Raw genomic sequence first — 20131 nt, forward strand, 5'->3', positions numbered from 1 at the left:
GAATTTTTTTTTGGGGGGGGGAGGGAAGCCCTGTCGCACTAGCAGAAGTCCTTTCACCCCTACTCCATCCTCTGACGGCAGTGTTCTGTTTTTTTTCTGCAGTGTATTCACAGCCTTACCTATTTGTCACTACGTACAGTCGTAACTTGGAAGTCAAACGGAATCCGTTCTGGAAGTCCGTTCGACTTCCAAAACGTTCGGAAACCAAAGCGCTGCTTCTGATTGGCTGCAGGAAGCTCCTGCAGCCAATCAGAAGCCACAGAAGCCCCGTCGGACATTTGGGTTCCAAAGAACGTTCTCAAACCGGAACACTCACTTCCAGGTTTGCGGCGCTTGGGAGCCAAAACGTCCAAGAAACAAGGCATTTGGGATCCAAGGTACGACTGTATTGTAGTAAAGTACTGCTGTCTTCCTCAAAGTCCTTATAAGCACTTCTTCTCCCTACTCTTCTTCCATCCCTCTGGTGACAGTTCACTTAGGATAGGTTATTTGAAGACTGTGCCATCCAATCAGGGAGGCTTGATTGTGAATAGCCAATAAGCACTCCTGGCAAATTATTTCTACTGTAGCAGAGGAGTGGGGAACCTCTGACCTGGAGAACCAAACACAGCCCTGCCTGGTCCTCAAGACTCTCCCAGGTTACACCCCTCAGCAGCCCTGGCTCCATGGCTTCTCTGAGTGCTTTTGCCTGCGTACAGTGTGTTACTGAGCTGCCATAATGCCTCCCGCTTGTCTGGATGGAGGCTGACAAGATGTGTGGACTTTTGGGGGCTGGAACGTAGTCAATGTGGTACAAAAGACAGGAGACACACCCACTTTTGCTCCTGGCCCTGCCCAAGAGGTTTACCATGAGGGAATGTGGCCCTCGAGCCGAGAAAAGGTCCATACACCTGTTGTAGCATCTCCTTTGGATGTTCATTCAACGCTCACAACTTTAATGGGGATTGTCTGTAGCTCAGTGGCAGAGCACGAACTTGGCATGAAAATGGATCCAGGTTCGATCCACGGATCTGCAGGGAGGGCTGAGGAGGACTCCATTCTGGAGAGCCGCTGCCGGCCAGTGTCAACAATAACAAGAGTTAGAAGGACCACTGGTCCAACTTGGTGTAAGGCAGTTTCCCGTATCCCTAATACATCAATCTGGCCAGCCATTGAGAATTCTGCCTTAGAGGTAGCTGTGTATAGCTGTGTTTGCAAGCTTCTTCAGCCACGAGGGACACTTCCAAAGCTCGACTGGAGAAGCAATTTGGCATGGGTAATTTGATCTCACCAAGTTTTATTTTCATATACTTTGCATTGGATGGCCTAAGCAGCTTTTTTCAAGTCTCCCTCTCTGGACTATTCCGGTCCCTTGACTAAGGAAAACTCATGCCTTGCTGTCCTCTGCTCACAACTCAAGTTTAATTTTCTTACCAGAAAACTTCATTGCATCGATTGCACTGCACTCTGCGAGCTTTGGGCTCCTGTACCTGTATGACCATAGGGCAGTCTGCGCCGGGACAGAGCTGCAGCTGGAAATGGCTCTGCAAAGAAACCAACCACAAGCATGTATTAGAAACTGGCCCAGCTGAGAGGGAAAGAACCATTACTTCTGATTTATCATGTGTAAAAAGGTCAATCATATCATACTGGAAATCTAACCTATGGAAGACCCAATGTAGGTCCTTGTTATCCTTGTGGAAAAAAAGGATGGAAAATTTTCCTGCAGACTTCCAAGAAAGATAAAAAGCTTTTTAATGTGCCCTGGCAGCCAGTCTGATCCATACATTATATTTACACTGTTTTCTTCTAACTGCTTTATGAAACTGATATTATGCCCACATTTCTTGCTACAGTTGTTTATATAGCATCCCTTCAGGTCAGTTGTAAATTCATTCAAGAAATTAAACTGATTTAAACAACTGCAATTCTTCTCTTTATCAAGTGGAAGAAATAATCAAGAAATAGTATTTAAATCTCTTGTAGGGGTATAGATCCACTGTATTTGCTTTTTTCATGTACATCAGTGGCTTGGTTTTTTTTTAAGAAAAAAACAAGGAATTTTTTAAAAATATAAGGAAGCCTTGATAAAATAAAGAGATTGGATAACTTTATATTTTATAGTGATTGAGTAAAAATGGAGCATTTGGCAGCTAAGTGAATCTGTCAGGATAGAGGACAATGAGTTTTAATGAAATGATGCTAATTCACAGAAATGTATTACAGTGATACCTCGGGTTACAGATGCTTCAGGTTACACACTCTGCTAACCCAGAAATAGTACCTCAGGTTAAGAACTTTGCTTCAGGATGAGAACATAAATTGTGCAGCTGTGGCGGCAGCAGCAGGAGGCCCCATTAGCTAAAGTGGTACCTCAGGTTAAGAACGGTTTCAGGTTAAGAACGGACCTCCAGAACAAATTAAGTTCTTAACCCGAGGTACCACAGTATGTGCATTTCCATGGCAATGAAGAACACACAGAACACCCTGATGGTAAAACAACAAACAATACCTCAATGTAATCCCTGAAGAGGTAGCGTCTGTATTTGTCTTTCAGCTCCTCGCTAGGTAGCAATGGAAACACAAAATCTTCTGGAGTCCGGAGCAGGCAGTCCTGAGCCATGCAGGAGACACCTGTTTAAAAAGCCAGAGGAGCTATTGCATGTGACGACCTCATTACTGTGTCACCAGCGACAAAGAAGATGATGCTGAAGAAGAAGAGTTTGGATTTGATATCCCGCTTTATCACTAGCCGAAGGAGTCTCAAAGTGACTAACATTCTCCTTTCCCTTCCTCCCCCACAACAAACACTCTGTGAGGTGAGTGAGGCTGAGAGACTTCAGAGAAGTGTGACTAGCCCAAGGTCACCCAGCAGCTGCATGTGGAGGAGCGGGGAAGCAAACCCGGTTCACCAGATTATGAGACTACCGCTCTTAACCACTACACCATACTGGCTTATGTTTATATTCTCTCTCTCTCTCTCTCTCTCTCTCTCTCTCTCTCTGTCACCAGAAGTATTGAACCAAGAGAACAGAGAAGACTGAGACAGTTGACTGTATGACTGAATCTGTGGGTGGAGATCAGGAAGTTACAGAAAAGGCTGCGTGGGACTGACCGATGTCCCACAACAAGTTCTGTAACTGATGGGGTGAAAAACATAAATGCAACTTAAGGCATTGGATCAACCACACTCCATGTATCGGGGATTGGAGGGTCACAGGCTCCCCACCTCTGCTCAAGTAAGATTATGAAAAGATTTTAAAGGTGAAAGAAGATAGGTGGTAAGAGATACGTGAAGGGGTACAGGAGGGGTACATTGCTCTGAACTCACCAACTCCGACTCCATCCTTGACGAGAACTGTACAGTGCTGCTCCCAGCAGCTGCGGCAGAACTGGTGCTGACAAGCCAGAGACAACAAGTTTTCCTTTCGGACAAACTGCATACACACCGCACAGTGCTGGGAGGAATGTACCATGGCCTGGGATTTGAAAAGGGGGAAGGGAGGGAGAGAAAGCTAAAATTACTGACAAGAGCCCAAACTGCAGTTTGCACAAACAGCCTGGATGGGTTGCGACGTGAGTTTCTCTCGTTTCATCCTACGTGGGAACTGGTAGCAAGAATAGAATGCAATGCAACACATTGTAGTTTCTTGGGATGCATTCAGACTTCGCTGGCTTGTAGATTACTGCACCCATTTAATTTATGCTGTTCACATGTCACTTTGAGCTTCTGACAACTGCTTCTCGCTGTTCTTTTCAGAATCAATTTAACAGCTATCCCCCAAGGGCTTGGCCAAATGGGAGGATGGATTAAAATCAGGGAGGAGGACAAACTAGGTTTCACTCTGTGGTCAGATCAAAGAGGGAGCCATTTCTTTACGTTGCTCATATTACAGAATAAATCAGCAGCAAGAATGATTAGAAGGGGGTATTCCTTTATTAGCTAATCCTCAAACTCAGACTTGATCATCAAAGAGTGAATATTGCAGCAGTGATAATTGGATCAGATAAAAACAGTGGAGAAACAGTTGTAAACAAGCATATCAACAGAGCCACCAACTCATTCATTTGACAACTCATTCATTAAAGTTATGTGGCCTATATTAAATGCATGTTTATTAGCCACACATCTCCAGCTCAAGTTTGAGACACTTTGTGCCCAGTTATATTTTGTTGTTAACAGGTCTCCAGCACTGGATAATATACATGGGGTTCTACATATTGATACACTTTTATTGACAGCAATGTATGTTAAGTGAGCTTAAGTACATAGAATCTAATTGTGATCTGTGGAGACACTTGTACAAGTTAGGCCCACTTATCTGCCAATGGCAAAAGAAGCTGTTCCTCTCAAGAGTCTCTGGATTTGCAGTTTTCAGCAGTTACCTTAACTACATCAATACTGCAGGGTAGCAAGTGGGCAATAGATCAGCTATTGCAACAACTATATACCACCCTGTTCTTAAAAAATATATATTGCTCTACATCAGGGTTGGGGAACCTTTGGCCCTCCCTGATTTTGGACTTCAGCTCCCATCGACTCCAGCCAGCACAGACAATGTTCAGGGATGATGGGAGTTGTAGTCCAGCAACCTATGCAGGTTCACAGGTCCCCCCCCCATCTCTACAGGGTAAGACATGTTGAGAGCAACTAAATATATTTCAAGTAAAAGGGGAAAAGCAATACAAGGCCTGATCTTTCGGATAGTGAAGAGCTGAGCAAGCTGCTCAGCACAGTATTGGGTACTTTCTGTGAGACAGTAGGGCAGCGAGGCTGGTTTTGATCTCAGGGCAATTATATACATTGCCAACAAACGCATTTATGGTTTGGAATGTAGCTCAAAAGAACCCTCCAACTTGCACATCCTGTTTAGAGCACAAGAGAGGTAACTTTCTGCTCACAGAATTCCCCAAGATGTGCAAATGTCCCAACCGCACTTGTAAAAAAGGTTAAATCTACAAACCAGAAGCTTATCTAATCCATTTTCCAAGTCAACTAGGCCAGGTTTTTCCTAATCACAGAGAGCTTTCTGGATACACAAGACCTTTCTTCTTGAAAGTGAAAAGCAACCTCTTTCCAGAGCTAGTAGCTTGGTTAGCCATACTCTTAAAACAACACAGTTCAGGGTAACTTTCAAGAACTGATGATGATAACAACAGAGAACTAATCCTTTACTATGCAGATTAAACCCTACAGATCCTGGCCACCACTGCTGTACAACAACCGGCAGATGAAGTGCATTTGACTGTTTTCTGCGGCAAAATCTGACAGATCCGACCAGATCCAAAAGGTCAGGATCATAGCTTTATGCCAGAATTTTATTACTGAACCCACAAGAGCAGCACTGCATGAGCCAGCAGAGAGCAGGCAAGGAGGCAAGAGCTAGTCTCTGGGGAACTATACAAGGAGTTTTAGCATCAAGCATGCCGGAACAGTCCGTTACTCACGTGTTTGGATGAGGCAGGCTGAACTCGTGCTTCCACTAGCAACTGGACAGAATTGGACTTGTGCCTGAAGGAAGAGTTAAAACTTCAGATCAACACAGAACCATAGCTGCAGAGCTGATGAAACAAGAGCTACATATTTCAGCAGAATGCCGCAGCCAGGCTCCTTACGGGGTCCTTGCCACGGGATCACGTTCATCCAATGCTTTACCAACTGCACTGGCTCCCGGTGGAGTACAGGGTCAGGTTTAAGGTGCTGGTTTTGACCTTTAAAGCCCTATGCGGCCTAGGACCCACGTACCTACGGGACCGCCTCTCCTGTTTTGCCCCGCGGAGGGCCTTAAGGTCTACAAATGACAACATTTTGGAGGTCCCAGGTCACAAGGTGGTTAGCTTGGTCTCAACTAGGGCCAGGGCCTTTTCAGTACTGGCCCCGACTTGGTGGAATGCTCTGTCACAAGAGACTAGGGCCCAGCGGGACTTGACATCTTTCCGCAGGGCCTGCAGGACAGAGCTGTTCCGCCTGGCTTGGTTTGGACTCAGTCTGACTATTATGTTTCCCTCCCCTTATGGTCTTGATTTATCGGCTACTTTTAAAATGAGGCTGCATTTTAAATTGTATTTTAACTTGTATTTTAAATTGGGGTTTTTTTTGTTTTCCCCCTTATTGTTTTTACTGTGATTTTATTGGAGTTAGCTGCCCTGAGCCCGGCTCTGGCTGGGGAGGGCGGGGTATAAATATTTTATTATTATTATTATTATTACATTCATAATTTTATTCAGCATCACAGCCACCAAGGAAGGCAGGTCATTATGATAAACAAAGTATAAGGTTGGGGGGAAATCCTGTCCCAAACCAAGGCTATGCATGAAAAGGCTGATTTGAAAAATTCAATTTATGTGAATACAGTGGTACCTCGGGTTACATACGCTTCAGGTTACATATGCTTCAGGTTACAGACTCCGCTAACCCAGAAATAGTGCTTCAGGTTAAGAACTTTGCTTCAGGTTGAGAACAGAAATCGTGCTTCGGCAACGCTTCAGGTTACATACGCTTCAGGTTACAGACTCCGCTAACCCAGAAATAGTGCTTCAGGTTAAGAACTTTGCTTCAGGTTGAGAACAGAAATCGTGCTTCGGCAGCACGGCGGCAGCGTGAGGCCCCATTAACTAAAGTGGTGCTTCAGGTTAAGAACAGTTTCAGGTTAAGTACAGACCTCCGGAACGAATTAAGTACTTAACCCAAGGTACCACTGTAGTAGTGTATTCAGCATTAAATGCTAATACGCAAAAACAGACAGAGTTGCAACCAATTAAATTTGTGTAGAAGTATAGCTTGAGATACAAAAGGATTTAGCATTAAGATCAGGGCACCAGGAAAGTTTTTTTTTGTTTCAGTGAGGCTTGTATGATCATAAGATTGGTATGCAACAATTATTTATGTGCTTTATTAGCTGAAGTGATTATATTATGGCTGTAGTAGCTTTTGGAGTATTTTTATATAACTTTTATTGTATTAATGAAATTTATTATTTATATCAGCAGGGCCTTATGGTTTTAAAATGTTTATAGGCGGTATATTGAACAGATGTTAATTGTTTTGTTGTTTGGCCTTACAGCAAAATGTATATACACTGATGAAGGATATATTTGGAAATGGGTGTTTTATGCTAGATACTACTATTCACATAAAATTTTCAAATCAGCGTTTTTGTGCACATTTTTGATTTTTTTGCTTCAGCCTACATGTGTACCCCTTGTTTTTTGTCCAAACCAAGGCCGGCCAATGAACCATATTCTTCATCAGCCATGGATCATTATTCCTTTTGTCAATTTTCAAAGTAGCCAACATCTGCTTGCTTGAAAATTAAACCCCAGTGTGCAATACCAAGTGTTCGTAGGATTGCAACTCTGGAAACAGCTCAAAGAAAAAGAAAATATGATACTCCAAGGGCAGTGAAAAGAAAACCACAGTAATGATGCTCCACAGCTTGAAGACGTGCTTACCTTTCCAAAATTTCTGAGATTTGCCAGTGGAAGCTAACTAATACAAGCTTAGCAACTGCATGGGACACCTAAAGAAGAAAAGGAAGGGGAGAAACCAGATTAAATTAACGTGTCAAACATCCCTGTGAAAGGACATATCTACCGCCCATATCTACAAAACAAGGCCAATTTGTATTTTCACAATGGTACCAACATTCCCGAGGAAAAGCAAATATCTACCCCTCTCAAATGTTCTTCCCCTTAGCCACCATGTTACTTAGTTTTCTACTTATGTCTCAAGACCAAAAACAAAAGCATGGGCAGGATTCAACTAACGGGTCCCATTAGCACAAGGTTTCCCAAACTTGGGTCTCCAGCTGATTGTGGACTACAGTTCCCATCATTCCTGACAACCGATCCTGCTAGCTAGGGATGATGGGAGTTGTAGTCCAAAAACAGCTGGAAACCCAAGTTTGGGAAATCCTGCACTAGTGAAAGCTCCTTACTCCAGATTTGATAACTGAAATATTGGAAGAATTATGCAAGCTGAAGAAAGCATTTCGTAAGGTTGACCGTGCCAAGCTAACTTAATAGCTCTGCCCAAGACTCCATTATTCAAGTGACATTCAAGGGAGAATTAAGTACTTTGTAATGGGTGTTTTTAAACAGGCTTCATATCAAAGTGTACCTGCAGGGTTGCATCTGCACAGATTTGGGACCCAGCTCCTCTCATAGGAGGTAGGTGCCTGCAAAACTGATTAGCAGGAATTAATAGGCAATGGAAGAAGTTTTTGCTTCTTCAGGTTCTTCCTCATGCACTGAAACAGGAACAGGGCCCTGAGAAACGTCACTGTGGCGTCTTTTAGTTCCTCAGTCTCCTTACAGAAAAGCACCCCACAACTTGCACCTCAATTTCATGCTCAAAGCCATTCCGCCCGGTTTCTCTGGATGTTGTGACATTCAGAAGAATGAGTAACTAAAAATTACTCCATTTAATACAACCCATTGGTATGAAAATACTTTTTTAAATTGTAACCACTATCAACAGCAATTCACAATTCAAAACTAGAGATTAACTTGCAAACTGTTGACTATGTGGGAAAAGGGCAGCAATAAAGATGAGCAACTGGACATGTGTTGGTTTATTATTATTATTACTACTACTACTACTACTACTACTACTACTACTACTACTACTATCACCATTTGTCAGTTGCTTTATACAAAATATATCACAGAGCGAAGGAGACCGCCATTGCCGTTCGCGCCGCCTCCGGAAGTCTGCAAAAGCTGGAAATTTTTAAACACAATCTCCAATAACAAAACTCCTAAAATGCTCAAGCAACAGCACAATAAGTTAGAACAGGTCCTACCCCACCCTAGAGGCTACCTTAACTACCAAAAGTCTGGGTAAATAGAAATGTCTTAGTCTGGTGGTTTGGGTGCTGTTGTGCAGACAGGTTCCATAGGGAGGGATTCAGAAGTTGCACTTTTTGCATGGCTTCCGTGGCATTTGTGCATGATATTTTTGCTGAGGTTGTCTTGGGTTTCTTGCAGTTGACAGCAGGTGGCTTTGTTTTCTTGTTAGAGGATAAAATCAACAAAATATATGCAAATACTATTTATAAGTGAATGACAAAAATTTTTTTGCTTGTTTTTAGATCGATTCTGAATTGTTAAAAAAGATGGCAACATCTGTATTATGTATTTTATTATGCAGGGTTACTTATTTACCTGCTTTTAAACATTTATATTTCTTGCATGTTTTTAGTTGTGCCTGGTTTTAAACTAATGTATGCTGTGAGCTGCCTTGCTTTTGAGTCCTGCCCTGGAAGAAAGGTGGGATATTAAACAAACAAATAAATAAAATGCAATTTTATAATTTTAACTTATGGAAGTATTTACATCACCCTCTCACAAAACATCACAACAGTATTAAAAAAAACTTTAAAGGCAGTACAGCCTATTTCTATGGGTTGTAAACCATATTTGAGTATAGTACTATAGTAAAAATGCAAAAAATGAAGTGACCACTTGGTCTCAACAAACAGGGATGGAGATGCTTTTACTCCAGCTGCTGCTTACGCTCCTTCTGAACCCAAGTCCATACGTCATGGAACAAATTAAATGTCAGCGTGACAACCATTTCTGCAGTTTGACCACTTGTGCACAAATGCTCATCAGCCTATTAATTCAGAGTAGAGATGGGTTCTCATTTCAGTTTCATCGGCATTCAATCATAGGTCCATTCTGTCCTGTTTTGCTTCATGCACAAAAGGTCTGCTGCCTTTGAAGTGTATGTATTTAATGTAATTGTACGCCCTAACTTGACACACAGCAGGAAAAATATGTGTTTGTTTCTGAATGCTTTAGTTTTTTAATTGTGGATCTGTTTACTGCCCTGGGCTTCTTCGGGAGGAAGGGCAGAATATAAATTTAATAAATAAAATTAAAATGACATGAAATATGTCAACTGCCGACAATGCCCCTCTGCATTCTATGTAGGGCAACCAGGCCACTTTATGTAAAAGCATGAATAGGCACAAATCTTTAAACAGAAATGGATTTATTTTTTTTTAAACCCAGCAGCGGAACATTTCCCTGGATGCTATAATGTCACCAACTTTAAGGTGACCAGCCTTGAACAAAGGAACTTCAGAAGGAAACTGCAATGTGAGACTACTGAATTCATGGCAGATGAAAGTGATTGACTACATGGAACTGGCAGAAATGACTGGTAGAATTTGAGACCAGGGGGAAGAGACGGTGAAAGAAGATTGGAAGAAATTTAAAGACTATTTACAGAAATATTGCAAAATTAATGAATGTTAGAATGATGTCGGATTGAGGTTAAGTGGTTTCTAGCTGTAATGGTATAAAAGAATATGAAAAAAAATATTGGATTTTTAACAGGTAAAAATTTAATGCTACAATATATTCAGATTAAAGATCAGGATAAAATAATGAGGGAAAGGAATTGCTGAACTAATAAACTGAACTGGAATACAAAAAAGGGAGGTATGAGGAGGTATGGGAAACAAGTAAATGAAAGATAAGTGACAAAAAGTTGGAATTGTTTTTAACTGCTTTTTATTTTGTATTTTTCCCTTTTTCTTTTTCTTTTTGTAATATTGTGAAAACTTTAATAAATATTTATCCCCAAAAAAGAGAGACTACTGAATTCAGCACATCAAGAGGTTCAGCCCTGTCACTTGTGGACTGAAACCACACTGCATGTGTTAATTGGCTTACCAATGCCAAGATGCCTGTTGTTAAACGCTGCTTTCTGTGAATGGCGGCCATTAATAACATAATTAACACAGTCTGTCATTTTCTGCATTCCACTACAAAAAACCCCAGCCATGTGTGTGTAAGAAAGCTTGTGCCATAACAAAAGCTAGGGCAATACAGTCTAAGTTTGGCATTCTGCTTGTGCATGGAGGACTTCCCCTTCCTTTCCCTCCTGCAGCTCCCCAAACATGCTCTGTAGAGATGCTCAGAGCCAGTTGTGGAAGCTACAGGGGAAGAACTTGCATCCACTGCCTTCTGATCTCTCCCCTAGACTTTAAAGGTGCCATAAGACTGTTATGGTAGTGATGCAAGATACAAAAATAGCTACCCCGCTGGAAACTGTGTTACACAGTTATCAATACTCCATTACCTAGCCTAGCCATAAAATCAAGTTAAATTCCCAGGTTTGTCAAAAAATATGTTCCTGGGCTTCCCCCGCTCGCCACATGTTGCCAAGATCCAACTGCTGTGAGACAAGATTTTTACTTCTTGCAAATCCACAAGCCTTAGGGTTCCATAAATCAAAAGAGAAGTAGGATGGATTTTGAACTGCCTCTGTACACTTGTGGCTCATTTCCCCAGTCAAACAAGAAGGAAGTGAAAGGTATCAAAGTAGCCTTTGTGCAAATATAGCTACGCAAGATTGCCGGGTAAGTGGTGACCCCCCAGGAAGAGGCTCAGGTCTTCCCGATAGCACTATATTCAGGCTTGCCAAGGAAACAGACCAGACATCCTGATACTTTGCCTTACGAGACATTAATTTTTTCTTTATGCAGAGTGATGACAGCATACCAAAACAAGGACTAAGATAATGGAAAAAGGAAAGAACAGATCTCTTTTAAATGTTAGAACAAGGATAATTGTTGACCTTGAGGGACGCGGGTGGTGTTGTGGGTTAAACCACAGAGCCTAGGACTTGCCAATCAGAAGGTCTGCGGTTTGAATCCCCGTGACGGGGTGAGCTCCCACTGCTCGGTCCCTGCTCCTGCCAACCTAGCAGTTCGAAAGCACGTCAAAGTGCAAGTAGATAAATAGGTACCCCTCTGGCAGGAAGGTAAACAGTGTTTCCGTGCACTGCTCTGGTTTGCCAGAAGCAGCTTAGTCATGGTGGCCACATGAACCGGAAGCTGTACGCCGGCTCCCTCGGCCAATAAAGCGAGATGAACGCCGCAACCCCAGAGTCGGTCGTGACTGGACCTAATGGTCAGGGGTCCCTTTACCTTTACCTTAATTGTTGACCTTAGGGGAGGCCAACTCAACAAGGACCCTTAAGCAAGTTTATCTAACTTGATTTCTGCCTAAAAGGTATAGTGAAACACAGTGTCTCCAGCTCCAATGTGTGCTCACTGCTTGTGAGGGAAGCCTGGCTCTCGTGTGCAGAGCTTGGGTGACCATCGACCTTCTCTCCTGCTGCCTTCCCTGGGCTCTGCATTCTGCGTTTTAAAAGTTCCAGGTTAAAAAGTCTTCCTAGTCCCCAAGTAAACATTCTTGTGGTCACCTATCCCAGAACACCTCACTTATTTGGCCTTTTCTCAGAGTCCATGTTATGAGGAAGAGGCAGAAAAAGCTTTAAGTAAGAGGGGTGGGGGGGAAGCAAAAGGAATTGGGATGCAGTGTTGGGGGGAATAATGAGCTGGCTCTGTCGCTGCAAAGAGAAAGATAGGGAGGGCACTGAGCAGCAGCAGCAGCAAAGCATTGGTGGTAGCTGTTGGCCAGACCTGCCAAGATGCTGATGCAGACCCTGTTTCCAACGTGACAAATAAAGCAGCCAACCAAGGCAGGTCTCTGAAGGACCAATTTGGCAGCACCACACACTAGAAGCAGTCACAAAAGGATTAGCTCAGGATTATCAAAGCTGTTTAGGTGGCCATAATCACAGCACGGTTTAAGCACTGCTAAGAATAATTGCTCAAGGTATCTAAGGTGACATAGCGGTAATTGCAAAGCATGACACGTTTGTAATTAGAAGGCTCCCGGGGTTCAGTGGAGGCTGCTCATATAATGATATCCAGAATATCATTTAGCCAAATGGGAAGTGAGCCTGGCTAAAAAGCACCAACTCCAATTAATAGAGGCTTTGCCTTCACCTCTTTTTGGCAGGCTGGAGAAAAGCAAGGCAGCACACTAAAACCATTCCCAGAGTTACAACTGCTTGATTTCTTCGCCGTGAATTGCCTCAAACTTGGCTTAGCCGAGAAATATATCCTCTTTCCTGCCGAAGGGAATGCAGCTTGACAATGCATTTGAAGAGCACAATGCCAATTAAGAATCTAGGTTATTTCTGCTGTCAAATCTAGATGGCAGTTCAAAAGTTGAGGAAGGAGACCCCTGAAAAAAACAGCTTCTAAAGAGCAAGTAAGATTCCACAATGAAGCTATGAACTTTTAAGTGTGGAAGTGGGCCATGCATCTATTAGCACACCTTCAGAGAATTCAGAGCTCCACCGTCCTTTCCAGGAACATCAGGCACTTAATGTGCGCATACAGAACAAGACTGCCGTTCTCAATTATGTCTTGATGGCTCCCTCGGCCTATAGAGCGAGATGAGCACCGCAACCCCAGAGTTGTCCGCGACTGGACCTAATGGCAGGGGTACCTTTACCTTTAAGCTTCACAGAATTTATTGTGTCCAGAGTTTCATTTGGTTCATAACTCAGCCTGGTGAATATTAGGTGAGGTTTCAAGTGTCTATAGTGCTGTTAAAAGATGAGCAACAGAAACCTATTCTGTGCATTACTTTCTTGGTGATAAGATTTGTTAGTGGTTTAAGTTCATGGCAGTTCATTACTATGTGTCACGATTATGCCAGATGCCTTGCACCAAGTGTCAAATGCTGGCTTCTGCTCAGAAATTGAACTTGTCTCTGAGCATCTGCAAAAGGGCTTGAAAGCTTCTAGATCAAGGCTACTGCCCAAGCAGTATTAACCAAATACTTACAGATTATTGTTCTCTTCCCTTCAACACACATAGAAATTGTCTCCCCCCCCCCCCCCCAGGAGCAATTAGTCACTGGTACAGCAGCAGGCAACAGCGCCTACCTCTAACAATCCATTTGTCATGGTAATTATAGGATTTCAGGAGACCCAGTCTGCTTCTCCTGAAGTCTATGATTATTTCTCCTTAAGATGCACAACACATTATCAAATTGCTGAACTGGAACTTTTAATGTGTCTTTTCTCCATGTACTCACTTGGAATCTATTTTAGCTCCTCAGTTATTTGCATATCATCTTGGGCTTCCTCTTTTGCAATAACTTCTGGGGCCAAATGTGCATTGCAGAAGTAAGACCCAATTATGATGCAACAAAGAATTACAAATACAGTGCTTTCCAGTTGCACTGAGAAGTCTTAAGCAACCCAAAATGAAGCTCAGATCAAGAGCTACCATTTTGCTTAATGCAAGCTAGCACAGCAGAACACTTTGCCTTATTTATTCTAGATTTCATCCTCTTAGGACAAGTGCAATTGACTTTCTCCTTTGAGATGCTTTGCAAAAGAAAGGGGTCTATGAAAGAGATAATTATGTCAGCAGTTCACCAGAGTTTATACCAACTGCAATACTGCATTTTACAGCAGTCATTTTAGAAAGGACTTAAACGGCAGTGGCAAGTGAAGAGGAGATGCATTTGCAAAGATGTTACTACACATAAGGAGATTAGCATTGAAAGACCATGGGAAGAAAGGGGAGCCACAGTATGAACAGTGATTAAAAAGGAGAGAACTCCTACCCCAAATCCCATTTGACCTTAAGCCTGGAACAGACACCACCACAAAAATATACAGCACTGAGCACTAGAAACTTTTTTAAACAAGAAGTGTTAAGTCAGGCATAGGCAAACTCCAGATGTTTTGGGACTACAACTCCCATCATCCCTAGCCAACAGGACCAGTGGTCAGGGATGATGGGAATTGTAGTCCCAAAACACCTGGAGGGCCGAGTTTGCCTATGCCTGTGTTAAGTACTAGGAAGTCAGTAAAGGAGAGTTCAGCCATATTTGGTGCCCACGAGTATTAAAGTACTTGTGCTCTGTGAAAAGGGGCACACACACAAAGCGAAACTGGAAACACAGCCACCCCAGATCCACAGCAGTTTTGGTCATGTTTCACTTACAGCTCTGATGGCAGACCAAGCGGTTCAAGTTTTCCTTGTCCGTTTTGCAGCCTTAAAGGTGCACCTTCATCGCATGCCACAGTGCTGCTCACCTTTAATGCAGAGGCCAAGCTGACCATGTGCTCATTCAGGGTACTCTCCGATTCCTTGTAAGTCAGGCAGGTAAACTGATATTCCTCAGGGTCAAAGGCATCTGCTCCCTGTTGCTCCACGTCATTTGCCACCCCCTCATAGTAATCCTCAATGTCCCCAGGTTCTTCATCTTCTTCCTCCTCATCACAGTTTGGATCATAGTCCTCTTCGTTGCTGTCTGAGCCCTGGCTGTTCATGTCCACAGACATCTTAGTGCTCAGCCAAACCGCAGAGCAGGAGAGTAACGTCCGTTTTCTTTTTCAACAACTCTTATCGCTCTTTTGACTTCATTTGACTTCTCTGCCTCCTAAATTTGGGGCAGGGGAAGGGGTGGGGGAAAGGAAAATATATGAGTAAGTTTAATGCCCACAAAATGCCTGCAAATAGCCTGACAAGAACAACAGAATTCATATGGGGGGCAGGGCGGGAATTCAAGAAAGTTAAAACAGTAAGTAGCGATGTTCATACGCAATGAAGGCGGACCACTTTTTTTGTAAGACACTGAATGCTTATTATTCCTATGCCCAGGTCGCTTCAGGAGTCATGTTCAGATTCCTGCTCCATGCCTCACTCCCCCTATTCAGTCTACCTCACAGGGCTCCAGCTGCTGCAAATCTGAGTGGGAAAAGAACTGCAACAGACTTTGTACTCTGAAAAGTGCCACAGAAATATATCCATCTTCTGTTTTAATTGTGCTAATTTCTATTTGTTTCAGTCTGTTCCTTGTTTTCTAACAGAGGGAGAAAATCAGCTTACAAAAATTAAAAACTGTACACTACACCATACAGATGCAAAGAGCCCAATTTAAAATAATCAAAACATAACAAATCTTAACAGCAGACATTCAAATTGCTCACCTAGAAGTGTTAAGGGTTTCCAGTATTCCAGCTCTCATTAAAGTATTTCACAAAGGACAAAAAGTCCTTCTAAAGGTCTTCTAAACCTAACTCCACTTCTGATCCTTCTAAAGGAGTGGAGAGGGCTGACCAGAGGCACAGTGGGGGCCATGCGTCTGATGGTAGCAGCACCCTCAACTGTCTCTCATCAAAAGGTCTGCAAAAATGGGGCGAGAACACAACGAAGAAAGCATTCCTTCAGGCCATGTACGCATAACTTTATGGATCAAAATTAACACTTTGAGTAAAGGTAAAGGGACCCCTGACCATTAGGTCCAGTCGTGACCGACTCTGGGGTTGCGGCGCTCATCCTGCTTTATTGGCCGAGGGAGCCGGCGTACAGCTTCCGGGTCATGTGGCCAGCATGACCAAGCCACTTCTGGTGAACCAGAGCAGCGCACAGAAACGCCGTTTACCTTCCCGTCGGAGCGGTACCTATTTATCTACTTGCACTTTGACGTGCTTTCGAACTGCTAGGTTGGCAGGAGCAGGGACCGTCGCGGGGATTCGAACCGCAGACCTTCTGATCGGCAATTCCTAGGCTCTGTGGTTTAACCCACTTTGAGTAGTGCTTCAAAAATAAGTGGTGCAGCTCACTGACAATCAGTGCAATATGGCACGTTTGGCCCAATCTCGTTAACAAACTAGCCACTGCATGCTGGAGTACTCGAAGTTCCTCAAGAGCCTTCAAAGACAGCCCTGTGTCAAGTCCATTACAGTTTGCCAGGCTGACTCTTCCTAGGGGGCAGAGCTGGTGTAGCTGAATAAGGAAATCCTGATGACAGCTGCCAAGTGTGCATCAAGTAGAAACGCAGACTCCAAGGAGCTCCTCCAAGCTGAAAACCTGTTGATGCCTACTTGAGAGGAGATAAGGCAACCAGTCAAAGATGGCTTGTACTTTAGGAGGAAGGCAACTCTACCCAGGACAGGTTGTCCACATGCTTCCAAGTCGACTGGTTACACCCCTATCCCTATGGCCTGAACTTCAGTTTGATGCAGCATTGGGAAACTGGATCTGACCACAGGGCTGGACCCAGGATTTATTTTTCATTTTTAAAATTTCACTTTTAATTTGTATACCACCTTTCTATATTGCTATACGTAAGGATTCCAGTATCTCACAACTGTTCAAATAAAATTCATTTTACTTTCTTTGCATCTCCTCTCCATGGTGTTCTGTACACAAACGACTGTTCTCTACCGCCTGCTTCCAAAAGTCACTTTTCTGCAAAGTACCACCCCTTTTCACACTGCCCACTACCAGTTTACCCTCCCCAAACTTTCGCATCTGCCATTTACTTGCCTCATCCGGATGATAACCTTTCTTGGCAAACATTGCACCTCTGTATAACTAATGGTACTAAATTCTATGCAGAAGCAGTGACAGTGCATAACTCAGGTTCCCATGACCTTTTAAAGTGTCACCATCCCCTTGCTTCACAGCTGAAAAGCAAGCTGGCTGAATTAATAGCTGAATGGTGAAATGGAGAGATATGCCTGCCTCTTGCCCAAGGACTAAAAGATAAGCACACCAAAAGTTATCACATTAACACATCAAATATTCCAAGCTCAGAAGGCAGGAAATTATTAGCAAAGCAACTAATGAAGACCTAGACTTAGCCCCTAATATTATCTATTTAAAAGCACACTAATCCTTAGGAGATATCAGAATAGCTAACGGCAGAATTCTATCTACACCGATATTTACTTACTTACTTGTCTATTTACATATGATTACTGCTAGCAACCATGACTAGAAGCATTCTCTAAAGAGCTCATCAGCAAAATGAGCAAATCACGGCTTTAGCAAGCTGCAACTTACATCTTCTGATCAACACAATAAGTAAATCAGAATTACTGATTAAGGTGCATACAATAGGCCAGAATTAAATACTACACTTCTCTCAGACTGGTCTAGTGGAGTATACACTCAGCTCCAGCCTCAGAGTTGGTTAACATCCATAAAAAAAATCACCTGTTTAGCTGCAGGAAACACAGTCAAATATCAAACACAATCTGATTCTATGCATGTTTACTTGGAAATAAATATCAGCTATTTCAATTAGACCAGGAAAATGTCCTTATGATTGCTTCCAGAGACTCTCTAAACCAGTGTTTCCCAACCGGTGTTCCGCGGCACACGAGTGTGCCGTGAGACACCGGCTGGTGTGCCGCGAGATGCCTGGAGGGAGGCGGGCGAGTCGGGCGGCGAGAGGCGGGGCGGCGGCGGCGAGGAGAGGCCGCGCCTCCTGCTGCTGCCTGGCGCTCCTCCTCGCAGCCGGCAGCGCTGCCTGGGCGCCTCCGCGCGACTCTGCCTCGCTGGGTTTGGTCTCCCAGCAGAGACGAGTCACACGCGCCCCTCCCTCCCTCCCTCAGCCTGCGCGGAGGGAGAGCCAGAGAGAGGCATCGCTCCTGCGCGGCGGGAGAGGGAGCAGCCGGAGCGATGCCCCAAACGAAGGCATGGGACCGGAGGGGAAATCCTCCCGACGTGACGCTGCGCGCTGACGTCACGGGGCGGGGCTTTAATGGTGGTGTGCCGCGAGATTTTTTTTCAATAAACAGGTGTGCCGTTGCCCAAAAACGTTTGGGAAACACTGCTCTAAACTCCATATTACTTCTTGGCTTCTGATCCCCAATAATCCTCAAGGCAACTTAACAAGTTACACTGGAGAACATAATGCACCCATCTGACTATAAAACCATAGCAGGGACTTTCCTATACAAGGCAGTAATATTCTATTATATTTGCCTAAATAAAAGCTAGTCCATCACACACACAGTAGAACCTGCACCTCTATTTTAATGATTCTTTTAAATTCACAACTGTAAATTAGCCAGTAACAGTGAGAAATATAACTATAAAATTCCAGAATGCATATCATGGGGAGAAAAATTTCAGTTAACTCATAGTATTTCCCATCCCTTAATTTTATAGTACCGGTATGTTAGGTAGGTATTGCGGTCACTCCAACATGCATTTTGATTTGCCCTGTCCTGAGCTCTGCCAGCTTCCTTCAGCTTAAGAGAATGAAGATCAAAAGATAAATGCTAAACGACCACAAATTTGTTCAAGTACCCTCAAAATGTGCCACAGCCAAATCCTTTATATCAGTCTTGCAAACAGTACTAAGGAGATTATTATCAGTCCACTTCCTCACTCCCACTCATCCAAGTTCCTTCTCTTTTCCACCCCATTATTACAACCACCATTAATCAATTCCCCATGGCAGGAGTCAGCAAACTTTTTCAGAGTCCACTGTCCCTCAGACCTTGGGGGGGGGGGCTGGACTATATTTTGGAAAAAAAATATGAACAAATTCCTACGCCCCACAAATAACCCAGAGATGCATTTTAAATAAAAGGACACATTCTACTCACGTAAAAACACACTGATTCCTGGACCATCCGGGAGCCGGATTTAGAAGGCGACTGGGCCGCATCCAGCCCCCGGGCCTTAGTTCGCCTACCCATGCCCTATGGGGTTATCCCCATATACCTGCCTAGGAATAAAACTGTGGACTTACTCCATGTGAGAAAGGTGAAGAGGGAAAAGTCCACACACATACCCTATAACGACCTAAGAACAGCCTTGGAGGAATAGGTCAAAAGGCCCATCTAGCCTAGCTTTGTTCTCAGCATGACCAGCCAGGCACCTATGGGAAGCTCATAGGCAGCACATTAATGCAAAAGCACTCCACTGCTTGTGACCCCAGCAAATGGTGTTCAAAGGCATAGAATGGTACCTCGGGTCACATACGCTTCAGGTTACAGACTCCGCTAACCCAGAAATAGTACCTCAGGTTAAGAACTTTGTTTCAGGATGAGAACAGAAATCGTGCTCCGGTGGCAGTGGCGGCAGCGAGAGGCCCCATTAGCTAAAGTGGTGCTTCAGGTTAGGAACAGTTTCAGGTTAAGAATGGACCTCTGGAATGAATGAAGTACTTAACCCGAGGTACCACTGTACTGCCTTCAAGACTGGAGGCAGTGCACCGCCATCATCCTTAGTAGCCACAGATAGCCTTATCTTCCAGAAATTTGCTTAATCCCCCTTTAAAGCTTTCCCCCTTTCACTACATCTTGTGGCAGCTGATTCCACAGTTCAACTGCGTGGTGTGATGTTGTTTTTCCTTTTGCCTGCCTGGAATCTTCCACCATTTAGCTGCCGAGATTAATCTGGGGACTCTAGCGTAATGAAAGACACTACGCATTGTGTCTGATTTGTACACCTCTTTCCTAAAGCCGCCCCAAAGGTTGTATGTAACCTTTCATTATAGTAGCGTTGCGCCAGCCCCT

At 43.7% G+C, this 20131-nt stretch overlaps 1 protein-coding gene across 4 annotated transcripts in view; it reads right to left on the reverse strand.

Moving 5' to 3' along the window:
• ARIH2 (ariadne RBR E3 ubiquitin protein ligase 2) overlaps nt 1-20131 on the reverse strand; it is a 36664-nt gene that overhangs the window by 11388 nt on the left and 5145 nt on the right. For 2 of the 4 annotated variants that reach the window (XM_081184253.1, XM_081184254.1), the window contains exons 2-7: nt 14903-15249; nt 7432-7499; nt 5428-5491; nt 3311-3458; nt 2492-2613; nt 1414-1523 (exon numbers count right to left, since the gene is read on the reverse strand). In XM_081184253.1, coding sequence (XP_081040379.1) covers nt 1414-1523; nt 2492-2613; nt 3311-3458; nt 5428-5491; nt 7432-7499; nt 14903-15151 — 761 coding nt within the window. In that variant the 5' untranslated portion in view covers nt 15152-15249. Of the gene's footprint in view, nt 1-1413; nt 1524-2491; nt 2614-3310; nt 3459-5427; nt 5492-7431; nt 7500-14902; nt 15250-15799; nt 15913-16523; nt 16689-20131 lie in introns of those variants that run through there. The other 2 variants (XM_081184255.1, XM_081184256.1) reach the window with 2 other exon arrangements.

The sequence above is a fragment of the Podarcis bocagei genome (assembly GCF_964188305.1).
Source record: "Podarcis bocagei genome assembly, chromosome: 2".
In the NCBI taxonomy this organism is placed as follows: Eukaryota; Metazoa; Chordata; class Lepidosauria; order Squamata; family Lacertidae; genus Podarcis; species Podarcis bocagei.